General features: G+C 37.0%; 1 protein-coding gene across 4 annotated transcripts in view; it reads left to right on the plus strand.

The window, feature by feature from the left end:
- ACAD11 (acyl-CoA dehydrogenase family member 11) overlaps nucleotides 1–14,279 on the plus strand; it is a 103,704-nt gene that overhangs the window by 1,426 nt on the left and 87,999 nt on the right. For all 4 annotated transcript variants that reach the window (XR_006385040.1, XR_006385039.1, XM_044252362.1 and 1 more), the window contains exons 2-5: nucleotides 4,329–4,428; nucleotides 6,974–7,099; nucleotides 7,708–7,869; nucleotides 9,613–9,777. Coding sequence is in view for 2 of the 4 variants with exons in the window: in XM_044252362.1 (XP_044108297.1) it covers nucleotides 4,329–4,428; nucleotides 6,974–7,099; nucleotides 7,708–7,869; nucleotides 9,613–9,777 (553 nt within the window). In the remaining 2 variants the exon portion in view is untranslated. The remainder of the gene's footprint in view (nucleotides 1–4,328; nucleotides 4,429–6,973; nucleotides 7,100–7,707; nucleotides 7,870–9,612; nucleotides 9,778–14,279) is intronic.

Below are 14,279 nucleotides of genomic sequence, written 5' to 3' on the forward strand. Positions count from 1 at the left end.
GCCTGGGTGGCTCAGTGGGTTAAGCCGCTGCCTTCGGCTCAGGTCATGATCTCAGGGTCCTGGGATCGAGTTCCCCCATCGGGCTCTCGATCTCAGGGTCCTGGGATCGAGTTCCCCCATCGGGCTCTCTGCTTGGCAGGGAGCCTGCTTCCTCCTCTATCTCTCTGCCTGCCTCTCTGCCTACTTGTAATCTCGCTCTGTCCAATAAATAAATAAAATCTAAAAAAAAAAAGAAAACAAATTTTAAAGAACTTATTCAAAAAATAGTGTTTTGCTGAATACAGCTATAGAAGCAATCTTGGCTTTCAAGAAATTCTGTCTGCCATTCAATGACTGGGAACTTAAATGTTGCATAAATTCCCTGAGAACTAGTTTCCTAATCTGTAATAAGAACTTGCACCTTTTGATAATTAATGATGCAGTAATAGGTGAAAGATCTTAAACATTGTTTCCAACACAAGGCTTTTAGGTTAGAAACTTTAGCTGTTTTTAATTCTACCTCCAACTTCCACTATCTATTGGGACAAGGTGCCTTTTAATTCTATGCCACAAAACTCTCTGATCAATCTCCTTTACCCCTGTTTTTATTTTCACATAAACCAGTAGTCAAGGAATACAAATGTCCTGTGATAAATGCCACTGGCCTATAGTACTTTTACAATGTTTCTTTCTCCAGCTACATTTAGCTATGTGAGTGCAGGTAAAGAGTTGGATTTAAACCAGAATGGAGGAAGCCCCGCAAGTAAGAAGAGGGGGCAAGTGTATTAAAGATGCATTCAAGAGGGTAGTTACATAATTGGCCATCAAAATTAAGCGAGTTTGGAAAGGACGTGGTGGGGGAAAGAGAGGTTAAAGGATGATAAACAATAATATGATCAGTGGATGATAGATCCCTGGACTGAGGATTGTTGGAATCCATGTACCAGTGGGAGTGAGTGGGAAGATAGATTATGCTTAACAAGGAGGGTTATGTAGCGTTGTTAATGTTTAATATGAGTCCTCCAGAGTGAGTGACTGAAGTACTATAGTGGAAAATATCACTGGAGTAGAAGAATTCAAGGGACTGACAGGCCTGCGTGTTAGAACAAACATCTGGGTGGATTTTGAAACTATGAGAATAGGAGTAGTGTAAATAAGAGTAGTGTAAATAAGAGCAGTAGGTCAATAGGTAATGAGGGAGAGTGAATACAACATGGAGAATAGTTGACTGCAACAGGAAAGGGTGGAATGGGGTAGTCTCATAACTTGAGATTCAAAGCTGGATGCAGCTTTCAGGCAGGAGGGAAGGCCAAGAGTTCACAAGTGGCAATGAGTATCAGGAGGAACATAGACTCCATCTCCAGGCCCACTAGATGAGTGATGGGGGGTGGGGGAGGAATCTGCCATTTTAGAGGCCTACAAGGGAAACATGGTCCTCCAGGAACATTCAAGTTTTAATTAGAGCAAGGAGATGAAGGGTCCATTCAGAGAAGAGTGAAGATGTATGTGATTATGCTGAAAGACATCAAGTTCCAGGGGACAAAGGAAAGCCATCTCCAGCTCTTTATGTTCATGTAATCTCAGTGATCTGATTCTTCACCAGCCATTTGATGATTCCATTGAACCTGCCAAGAATCTTGTCTGGCATCATCTTTATTTCTGCTTTGATGGGTCTCATCTTCCACCATGGCCTTACTGTTGAATACATAGGATCAGAGCATTTTTGTAGGGGATATTTTGCCTCTCTACTTCTCATCTCTAGCTTTATACTTTTAAGCCTCTTGGACCATATACCCAATATTTTCCATGCTCAAATACCATGACATTGCTCTTTTAATCTCTTTTCTTGATTTCTTATCTAGCGCAAATATATCTGAAATGCTGTTATCAGTATCAAAAGTTACTTCAACTTGTACAAATCTAAAGGGTACAGGAGGGATGTCTGTGAGTTCAAACTGGCCAAACTGGTTGTGATCTTTCATCTTTTCTCCGTTTCATAGAGTACATAGCAAAGGTCTAAGTTCATTTGGAATGAACTGTTTATTGCAGTTAACCAGAATAGTCATGACTTCACCAATGTTTTCAGTACAAGTGGTGATTTCAGTATTACTAGGAAAAGGGATAAAACCAAAGAGCAGTGAATCCTGAATATTTTCAGATTTATCTCGACTAGGGACAAGATGGCTGCCTACATAGCTGCGAACATAAGTAACGCCCTTATCAGGATTGATGCTTTTTTCCAATTTCTTGCTGTTGAAAAGAAGAATCCTGTAGGAATTTCAAAGTTTCTGAAATTTGGAGATGCAGCTAAAACCACCCACCAGGATGACCTCACGGGCCTGAGATGTCTCTAGTAAGATGTGAAGAAAGGGTTAAAAAACCTTTTCTATGGACAAATCAAGTTAACTTTCTAGCTCAGTTACTCTGATAACTTGGTAAAGGTGGCATGTCAACTGTGTTTCCAGGCAACATTACTTCTGGTAGAAATAATATCTAATTGATAGACTGTATCTGAACTGGAGGGCCTGGAAATAAACTGTAAGTATCTGGTGGGATACTTAGGGCTTCCCTAAGTGTAGCAAGTTCCTGCTCATGTCCCTTGTTAGGATGCTGGGAGCCATGTCCAGAGGATTGTTACTAGAGGCAACAGCTCCTTCTAAACCAGGTTGACAGCCATCCTCCCCTATGTGGCCTCATTTCTTAGAACCTGAGCTGTCAATCAAAGGTGCCACCTCTTTGGTTATAGATCTACCTATTTCTTTAAAGACGACCTGTCTTGTCTGAGTCCTAAACAATAGTGATAGCTATTGGCTTATTGATGATTCTTACAGTATTGATACCATCTGTGGTTTCTAGACTATATGGTGGCCTGATGCTTACAGTGGTTAAATATAGCCATTACTATGTGTACACAGTGTTGGTGATAATCTTCCCAAGATGGGCTTCTGCATTTTTGGGGGGTCTTTTGTAGAAACATCATAGATATGTATGTAGGGGAAAAGCTTTCAGTTTGGTGAGGTTTTTGTTTTTTTTTCCCAAGAGAAATATGTATTTTTTATATTTATTTTTCTATTTAAGTATAGCGACTTTGGGATTTTTTTTAAAGATAAAATTTATCTTACATAAAATTTAAAATTTGAATTATTTTAAAGTGTACAGTTTAGGGGTGCCTGGGTTGCTCAGTTGGTTAAGTGTCTGCCTTTGTCTCTGGTCATGATCCTGGGATCCTAAGATCAAGCCCCATTTTGGGCTTTCTGCTCAACCTGCTTCTCCCTCTCCTGCTGCTCCCTCAGCCTGCTGCTCCACCTGCTTGTGTGTACTCTCTCTCTCTCAAATGAATAAGTAAAAATCTTTAATAAATAAAAATTTTAAAAAGGTTGCAGTTTAGTGGGTTTTCATATATTCACAATGTTGTGCAACCAGCACCACTATCTAGTGCCAGAACTTCTCTGTCACCCCCCAAAAAACCCTTACCTCCCAATTTTCCCCTCCTCCCATCCCTTAGCAGCCATTAATCTACTTTCTGTTGCTGTGGATTTACATACTCTGAACATTTCATAAAAGTGGAATTATATAATATGTGGCTTTTATGGCTGGCCTTTTTCACTTAGCATCAGGTTTTCAAAGTCCATCCACATTACAGCACATATCAGGTATTGATTCTTTTCATTATTTAGTTAAGTCCTCTTTTTCATGCTGTTGGAGTCTTCAAAAGCTGGTTAATTCTAAACTGGCCATATTGGAAATGAAGGCATAAGTTGAATGGTTTTGGTATCTGGAGTTTATTTTTAGTTCATGTGAGAATTTCTGCTCACCTGGCAGGGAATGCCGATGCCCTGGTATGTGTGAGTTACCTGGAGCACTGCTGTACTTCCCTGGCCCAGGTGTCCACCCTGGGGCCTCGCTTGCCACAGTTCTCATTGTGGAGAGCCACACCTGTGTACAACCTTGGTGAAGCATCTGCAGATGAGGGGACACGAACCCTATCCCACCATCCTTTAATTAATTTTAATTAATTTTCTTTCCTAGCCTTTCTTTACCTAGATCTCAGCATTATTCTAGGGATACTTATAAAATTCATGATTTGCAGGCAGGGAGTGAGGTCCTCTCTTCTACCTGTGTGGGTTACAGATTGTCCACCTGCCACTGTGCTGCCATTGCTTTATATCATCCAAAAGCTAATGTTTTGAGCACTGGTAGCACCCCTCTTGGTTTCCCAGCACTGAAATTGATTTATTTTTATTTTGTGTTTGTTTTGACATTTTGGTAGGATTTGGGAAAGAAGGAATATATATTTAAAAAAAAAAAAAAGGAAAATATCTTTGTAAATGACGTTTACTCTTATCTAGATCAGGACAATCCAATCCAACCTTTTATCTCCGGAAGGGCTTTCGAGCATATGTACTCAGAAAAAAACCACCTGGTTCACTTCTTCCTAAAGCACATAAGGTATGGTATACAAGTACAATAATTCTTTGTTGACAAATAAGTGCTTATTATTTATAGAAAAATAATTTAAATTGCTTTTAAAATTCATCTCATGACTATTAAATAATAGATAATTTATTTTATTTCTTAGATAAAAATTTCACTTGAGTTGTATCCTTTGTTATTTTTAAAAAGGTCTTGAGGTTGAAATCTGAGGCTGTTTTTAGGTCATTAATCTTGAGCAATACCCAGTCTTCTTGTGGATTTGATTCCTTCCTCACAATTGGCTAGATATGCAGTAATCTAGTGAATATTTTCAGTGCTGCTCATTTGACATGTTTGTTATTTGGTTACATATTTTAATTATGTTTTAAAAATTATACCTTATAACAATATCTACTCACTGAAGTATCTTAATATATTTGCTCTGACAATTCACTAATCTTTTGCTAAAAAATTTTTTTGAATATCATTTTATAGTATTCTCTAAATATTAGGCTTCATGATAATTAAAAAAGATTTGTTAAAAATTTAGTCTGTTTTCAGAAACTAGATATTATCTGTAGAATTTTATAGTTGAAAACAGGCGAGCACAGAAATCCAAGTCCTAGGAATGCCTGGGTGGCTCACTGGGTTAAGCCTCTGCCTTTGGCTCAGGTCATGATCTCAGGATCCTGGGATTAAGCCCCACATTGGACTCTCTGCTCAGCGGGGAGCATGCTTTCCTCTCTGTCTCTCTCAGCCTGACTCTCTGCCTACTTGTGATCTCTATCTGAAGTAAATAAAGAAAAGAAAGAAAAGAAAAAGTCCTAGAGAACATTAAAAGCACTGTACATATATAGGTTATTATTGTAACCATGTGTAATAGGTATTTCCTAGGCCCAGCTGACTGGGTTAGGAGCATTGGAGGATAGGCTAAAGATTACATTAATGGAAAAATGCATATTCTGGCTTTCTTGGTTCTGTATCCAAGAAATTTGAAGTAACTTGGATGCTTAAGATTATAAAAAAGTTGGGTAACTTTTATTAAGTCTCAACTTGGTAAGGCTGAAGGAAAATCCCTACCTATGCCCAGAAATTTATGCCCCCATAAACAGCTCTCTTTGTCTCTCTTCTTGATAACATTCTACCAGAAGACAGAAAGTAACGTAATGCTTTTAGCCCAAAGATCTGACTTAGTTGGCTTCAACTCCCTTTGTTTTTTCTAAGTCTGTGCCAAAGATCTGGCTTAGTTGGCTTCAACTCCCTTTGTTTTTTTCTAAGTCTGTGCTGAAAAAAACAATATTCTCACACTGCCATCCACTTTATGACTCCCTAACCCTTTTGTCTTTATACACCAGAGTGATTACAAATACTTCTTTCATAACCTTTGGTTCCACTGACTTCTCTCACCTTGGTCACAGATTTAGTCGTGTCCTTCCTCTAGTTAATCTTTATTAACTGCTGCTTTATCCCTGCTGTCAAAGTCAGCTTCATGGTTTCTCCTCCTTAGAAGTGATTAGTTACCACGGTGCCTGGGTGGTGCGCCGTCAGTTGAGCATTGGACTCATGGTTTCAGCTCAGGTTGTGAGCTCAAGCCCAGAGATGAGTCCCATGTCAGATTCTGCACTCTGAGTTTAGCAAGGAGTCTGCTTAAGAATCTCCCTCTCCCCGCGCCTATCTAAAATAAATAAATTTAAAAAAAAAAAGAAAGAAAGGAGGGTGTTAGTCTGGAGCAGATGAGTCAGCATCACAGCTCTGCTATGAGCTGTGTCCTCAGGCCCTGAATGATAGGCCCATATATCTCTCCTGGTTGAGGAGGCCCTTCTATCTTATTTGGGTTCCTGCTTCAGTACTAGTTTGCATCCCATTGCCTCCTTTCCCCCTGGTTATCTTGAGTTTCGTGGTAGCCTTGGGTACCAGGAAGGATTCTCCTCCCACTGCTTTAAAAACAAGTACCTTTCTTGATCTTCAGGAGCTAGTGGTTTTTCCCTTCTACCAGCACTCACTGCCCTCCCATAGCACCCTATAGCTGACTGTGCCAGAGCATCACAATAGATACTTGCTGAGTCCCCTTGGAAGATGCGAGAAAGAAAGGGAGAGAAAGAGTAAGCAAGAGTAAGCCAATGAGCAAGCAGGGAACTGCTGAAAATGAAGGATTATTTTTATGATACTCTGAAATACTGTGATCAGGAACTGTCACCTTCATATTAACAGAGCCAAGATTAAGCCCATGCATATTTCTGTCCTTTAACCTAATTATCAGGGGTTTTTTACATGCTGGCCTCATTTATAATTGTAATAATTGCACTAAGACTACTTTTAAGGAAATCTTTATCCTCTAGGTCATTTTTTGATACTGTTTGAAACTTGATTTCTAGCCTTAATGTAAGCTTGCGAATAGTTATTATACATCTGTGTTTCTGGGGCACGTGGCTGGCTCAGTTGGAAGAACACACAACTATTGATCTTGGGGTCATGAGTTTGAGCCTCATGTTGGGTATAGAGATTACTAAGAAATAATTAAATTTTTAAAAAACTTAAAAATTTCTGTTTCTGATTTTTAATAACCCATCATCCTATTTAGATTGATAGAGAATTTAAAGTCCAGAAAGCTTTGTTTTCAGTTGGATTCCCCGTTCCCAAGCCTTTATTATACTGCAGTGATCCTTCTGTCATTGGAACAGAATTTTATGTGATGGACCATGTGCAGGTAAATTAACACTTAATCTTACTTTATTTTTACTTTTGTTTTTGATTATGAAATTAGATGTTAATAAATGATAGTTTATTAATTAACATTTAGGTAATTAGTTGTAAGGGCCTAAACGTTTGTTTTGATTTAAACACAGGCAATGTGGGTGGGGTGAAATAGACCAGGAACAAATTTAGTTGCTAGAGTGTGTTAACTTATTCTTTAATTTTCCTCTAGATGGCAATAAAGAGCTATATGTAATGGCAATAACCAAACTCTCCGGTGGTTGGAGGGAAGAAAAGGACAAATAGGAAATCAATCCACTAAGAACAATAAATGCAAAGTGTTTAAGAAAATTTTTCTTTGCAAAATGTAACTTGAGAATAGTTTTTGTCCTTTAAGTTCAACTTGGAATGTCCTTGTATTTTTCCTTTGGCACATATATTCTACTGAACATGTTTCCCAAAGGAATAAACATTCTAGCATATTCTACAAAGAATTGCTTTTGGTTGCAAACTGTTATCCTGATTTTTTTTTCATAGGCAATGCGGAATTATGACACAGCAAATAATTGGTAGGAAAAAATTTATTTTGTCTTAAATTATTTGTTGTAATGGTTTCCATAGGGTCGAATCTTTCGTGATTTTACAATTCCGGGAGTTAGCCCAGCAGAACGCTCAGCCATATATGTGGCCATGATAGAGACCTTGGCTCACTTACATTCCTTAAATGTACAGTCATTGCAGCTGGAAGGATATGGTAGAGGTGCTGGATACTGCAAAAGACAGGTAATACATCCATATAAAGAGCTCCTTTTAGGGGCATCTGAGTGGCTCAGATGGCATCTGCCTTTGGCTCAGGTCATGACCCCAGGGTCCTGGGATCCAGTCCCGCATGGGCTCCCTGCTCAGCGCTCTGCTCTCCCGCTGCCTGCTGCTCCTCCTGCTTGTGCTCTTCACTCTCTCTGTCAAATAAATAAATAAAATATATAAATGTTTATTAAAAAAAGAGCTCCTTCTGTCAAGTTCTTGGAAACAATATTTATTATTAGTCAAAATAAAAACCTATTTTATACTTTCCTGAAACTTGGATGTAACTTCAGCCTTTGTATCGGCTTGTTGTTAGCAAAAAATAATTTTATATTTTTAGATCACCTTTTTTTCAGCCTAAGCTTCTATAACTAACAAATCTGTACATGAATGCAAATTTGAAGCTTTTCAGCCTCTTCATTTAATTTATCAATATATTTTCCATACAGTTTCCCTTTTAACTTAAGATATCTATTAAGCACAACCATGTGTTTAATGCTTGCTGAGTACCATGTTAAATGTCAAGAAAACAGAAATAAGTTCTTCCCCTAAAGGAACTTTCGGTCATTTTTTGAGAGACCTGTACATGAATCTCATTTACATGAAACTTGAAAATAGAATAAAGGAGTATATGATCTAGTAGTAAGTGATTTGGTGCTGATGATAAGAGCTGTTCCATTCAGAGGGTAGATGTCAGTGCATCTTTTCTTAGGTAGAGAAAGCTTTGTGGGAGAGATATGTCTTGCATTTTGTGTATAAGGAGATAGAAAATCTAGAGTGATAGGGGAAAGATGGTGAACATTTAAAACCAAAGGGACAGCTAGACCAGATATGTATGGGACTATTTCCCATATTTTTATATATGTCTCTTCTGACTGAAGAGAGCTGGAAACCAAGATTTATAGAGTACTCACTGTATGCCAGGTCCCATGGTAGGTGAGTTACTGATCTACTCTTTTTAAATCTTTGTAGCAACCCTAAGACATAAGTATTATAACCCCCATTTTGTAGATGAGGAATCTGAGGCTAATAGTTATCAAATAATATATGAATAAGTGGCTTAGACATAATTTATGTCCATGTCTATATGATTCCAGAGATGAAGGTCTTTACTGCACTAAGTTGAACAGAGAAACCTTGGGGAATGTGGAGAGAACTCTTAAGCTGATAAATAATATGGTCTCAGTTGATGGAAGATTTTGAGAATAGTTTGATTTGTTTGCATGTAATTCTAAGAATAATGAAAAGTCTTCACATTCCTTATACCCAAAATACATTTAGAAGATTCTGTGGGTAATAAGAAAAGGTATTAAAATGAAAAGTAAAAACCTCTGTTCTTCTAGCCCCCATATTTCCTTTTTCAGTGATTACTTGTTTCTTGTGACCTTTCCAGAAATCTCCTATGCCTATTTATTTGTGTGTATATGTTTGTGTGCATTCTTTTTTTCTTCCACAAAAAAATTGCAGAATAAAGACTAGAACCCACTTTATTTGATTCCTATGCCAGTATTTTTTTTCCTGATAAAAATCTAGATTGGTAAAATGAACTAGACAGAAGAGAGATTTAGATGTTTTGGGCTCATGTGAATGTCACTTATAGGCATCTGTCTTGAGCATTTAAGAATAAGACCAAATTTGACAAAATCAAATTTTATTTTAATTTTAGAATTGCTGGATCTTCTACTTTCAGCTCTTTAATTTTTCTTATTTGTATATCTTTAGGTATCAACCTGGACAGAGCAATATCGAGCTGCAGCTCATCAGGACATCCCTGCTATGAACCAACTATCTGATTGGCTAATGAAAAACTTGCCAGATAATGACAATGAAGAAAATTTGATTCATGGAGATTATAAACTAGATAACATAGTTTTTCACCCTACAGAGGTACTGTAAGCCATATTTATAATAAACTAAATAGGTCTTAGCACTTCTGATTTAGGGCACAAGTACTAGGTCGATGTTCCCCTCAGAGCTCTGAAGGAGCCCAACGCAACCTCATGGTTCTCTTACCTTCAGGACTCTCTTCACCACTCAAAATTTTTAGGAAGAGTCCTGCAGATTTTTGGGCATAAGTAGCTGCCCACCTTTAAGGCCAGGTCTAACCCTCAGGATATCTGATTTACTACTTAAACAGGATTTGGTAATTTACATGTATGTCACTGATTTCTTCAGAGAAGTCTTTCATCTACAAAAAATACTTATCTAGGTTCTTGCTCTTTTGGTTCATTTTCATTCCTTTCCTTATCTCATGAAGAATTTTTAATTTGGTTAATTAATGATAAGCTCAGAGGGGTGCCTGGGTGTCTTAGTTGGTTAAGCGTCTGCCTTCGGCTCAGATCCTGATCCCAGCCAGGGTCCTAGGATCGAGCCCCACATCAGGCTTCCTGCTCAGCGGGGAGCCTGCATCTCCCTCTCTGCTGCTCCCCCTGCTTGTGTTCCTCTGTCAAAAAAATAAGTAAAATCATTAAATATACATGTATATGTATAAGCTCAGAGATGACAGAATTCCAAAAATCTCTTCTGAAGTTTTGAAAGAATTATGAGATTAATGTGACCTTGCTCTGTGTAAATGTACGCAGTGTAGTCTTTATAAAGGGTACAAAGAATTCAAAACTGTACCCCTCCTTCACAGAACACAGACAGTGAGACCTGGGATTGGAGGAGTATGATGGGATGCCATTGGACAAGATGCTTGTCCCTTAGAATTATGAGATTAATGTGAAAGATTTATAGTTCCTTGAATCCTCCTTCTTAAAAGAGGTTTTTCTGGGTTCTTTAATTTTCTCAGAATGCTAAGACGTTTTAGGGCAGAAAGAGCTGCTCTGAATTCATGTGCTGAGCTTCTGGGTTTCATGTTCTTTCCCTATAGGAAGAGGACAGGAAAAAAATAGCATTATAAATTACATTGCTGCCATAATTCAAAGTAGTTTTATATCAAATCAAAGTTCAAACATAACATAAAGACAGGAACACATTCACCAGCAAGACAGAAAACTTTTTATAAGGAAGCCAATTTGGGTATTAAAATTATGTATATGTAATTATATATGTATGTGGGTAAACTTTTGTTAATGGTACTGATGAATTCTGAAATAACTTTGTTAAATATGGATTAGGAAGATTAAAGAATGCTAACTAATAAACTGGAAAATTTTTAAAAGCTTATAGTTTAAAACCTAACAGGATCAGGCCTATATTTGATCTGCATCATTTGAGTCATTAATATTTAGGAGCCTCTCTTTAAGTAAGTAAGAGTTTTCTATGTGTTCTATGTACTTTTCTATGTGTTGATTAAACAAGAAAGGAAAAATTCAGACCTATATCTCTTGAATTTTGTGTCATCAGGCAAAATGTTTAAATTTAGGATTAGTCATAATATGCTGAAAGTAATTAGAAAACCATTTCTTAGGGTGTCTGGGTGGCTCAGTGGGTTAAGCTGCTGCCTTTGGCTCAGGTCATGGTCCCAGGGTCCTGGGATCAAGCCCTGCATTGGGCTCCCTGCTCAGCAAGGAGCCTGCTTCCTCTCTCTCTCTCTCTCTCTCTCTCTCTGCCTGCCTCTCTGCCTACTTGTGATCTCTGTCAAATAAATAAATAAATAACCTTAAAAAAAGAAAAAGAAAAAGAAAAAGAAAATCATTTCTTATAGAAGTAAAGTTGTCAAACAGGTGTCATCTTCCTTTAGAAAAGCAAAATATTCAATAGTTGGAAGAGCCGTTTTTTAAAAAAGAAACAACTGGTAGAGGCAGATCGTGAAGCTATTTAGCTGTAGTACTAATTTGTGACATACAGCATTATCTTTTAATGTATTAGGGTTATATGGTATCTGGTAAAATGTCTTCTACTTTCTATCCAATAAACCCATAATTGATGGTTAAATTTAATCAATTTCTGCCTCCTATAAATATTGTAGCTAATTTTTATGGAAATAACATATGATTGGCAGAGTACAAGTCAACTAGCATTGATTCATTACCAGCTATTTGCTTTGAAAGATAGGGTTGGAAAGGAACTACAGCTCTTAATGAGCTCAAAATACAAATGGAGAGAAAAAATAATTAGCTAACAGCAAAAAAATAATATATACCTGAGTGCTAAAGTACGTCATACAAAGTCAACTACACGAGCAGTCAGAGGAAAGATACACTGTGGACTGGCATCAAAAGCTATGAGATGTTATATTTAGTTTTAGTTAATAGTTTACCTTTTCTACCTCACTTTTAATTTTTATTTATTTGTTTGTTTGTTTGTTTGTTTATTTATTTAAGTACCCCTTTATTTTCTTAAGTAAACTCTATGCTCAATGTGGGGCTCAAACTCATGACCCCAAGATCAAGAGTTACATGCCCTACCAACTGACCCAGCCAGGTGCCTCCCATCTAAATTTTTTAGATTTCATAAGTAAATGGGAAATTTAGAGTATGGGTTTTTTTTTTGTGAAGGCACTCCACAAATTGGAAAATCAGTGCTTGGGCTATAGCGAGCTGAATGTGTATATGTATGTGCTCACCTATTTATATATATTCCTAGAGATAGGATTGAAAGCTTTTAAGCTTTTTATTTTTTCTTTGAGAATAAGGATTATGTTTTAATTTTTTTTTTTTTTTTTTTTACCTTTGCCTCTAGATTCTGTATAGTAGATGCTCGATAAGTGGAGATCTGCTAGACTATGACTTCCTTTAAAGCAGTGACTGTAGCATTTACGTAGCAGGTGGTTACATGTTTCGGAATAGAATTTAAGTTGAAAGAATTGATTTTTATTAATCACTATTTCTGTGTCATATATTTGTGCTTAATTTTTATTCTCTAACAGTGTGACCTTAAAGCAGATACTTTAACCTCTGTGCCTCCAGTTTTTATTTTAATTTGTTTTTATTGATATGTAATTGACATTGTAACATATTTAGGTGTACAATACAATGATTTGATACCTCCACACATTGTGAAACAATCACCACAATAAGGATTGTTTACCCCTTCGCCCTATGAAGTTACATAATATGCAGTATAATGTTACTGACTCTAGTCACCATGGTGTACATTGTATCCCCATGACTTATTTATTTTATGGTTGGAAGTTTGTACCTCTTGACCCCCTTCTTCCATTTCACTCATATCACATACCCCCTTACCTCTGGCAACCACTAGCGTGCTCTTTTCGTGTATGAGTTTAATTATATTTGTTTTGTTTGTTCTTTTTTGTTTTGTTTTGTTCTTTTCACATATAAGTGAAATCATATGGTATTTGTCTTCCTCTGTCTCACTTAGTACACTTAGCATTATACCGTCAAGGTCCATTCATGTTGTCACAAATGGCAAGATTTCATTCTTTTGTAGGGCCAAATAGTATTCCACTGTATATATGCCACATTTTATCCATCCATCCACCCATCCACCCATCCATGGATGCCTTTTAGCATCTTGGCTATTGTGAACAATACTGTAGTGAACATAGGAGTGCATATATCTTTTCTGATTAATGTTTTAATTTGCTTCACATAAATATGCGGAAGTAGAATTGCTGGATCATATGGTAGTTCTCTTTCTGGTTTCTTGAGGAAAGTCCATAGTTTCCTCCATACCCTCATAGTGCCTGCCCTGATCTACATTCCCACCAATAATGCCCAGAAGTTCCCTTTTCTCTGTATCCTCACCAGCACTTATTCTTTCCTGTCTTCTTGAAAACAGCCATTACGACAGGTTTGAGATGATAACTTATTGTGGTTTTGATTTGTATTTCTCTGATAATAAATGATGTTGATCATTTTTTTCATGTGACTTTTGGTCATCTGTATGTCTTCTTTGGAAAAATTTCTATTTAGAACTTATACCTATTTTTTTATTGACTGTACTTTTGTATTGAGTTATAGGAGTTCTTTATCTATTTTGGCTATTAACTCCTTACTCAATATATGATTTGCAGATACATTGTCCCATTTAGGAGGTTGCCTTTTTATTTTACTGATGGTTTCCTTTGCTGTGCAGAAGGTTTTTAGTTTGATGAGGTCCCTTTTGTTTATATTTGCTTTTGTTCCCATTGCCTTGGGAATCAGTTACCCAAAAAAAAAAAAAAAAGTACTGCCAAGAAGAATGTCAAGGAGCCTACCACCCATGTTTTCTTCTAGGAATTCTGTAGTTTCTGGTCTTGTATTCAAGTCTTTAATTCAGTTTGAGTTAATTTATGTATGGCATAAGACAATGGTACAGTTTCTTTTTTTTTTTGCTTGTGGCTGTCCAGTTTTCCCAATACCATTTATTAAAGAAACTGTCTTTTCCCCATTGTATATTCTTGCTTCCTTTATCATAAATTAATCGGCCATATACGTGTGGGGTTTTTTCCTGGGCTCTTTATTCTGTTCCATTTATCCTTATGTCTGTTTTTGTGCCGT

This window comes from Neovison vison, chromosome 6 (assembly GCF_020171115.1).
Source record: "Neovison vison isolate M4711 chromosome 6, ASM_NN_V1, whole genome shotgun sequence".
Lineage (NCBI taxonomy): Eukaryota > Metazoa > Chordata > Mammalia > Carnivora > Mustelidae > Neogale > Neogale vison.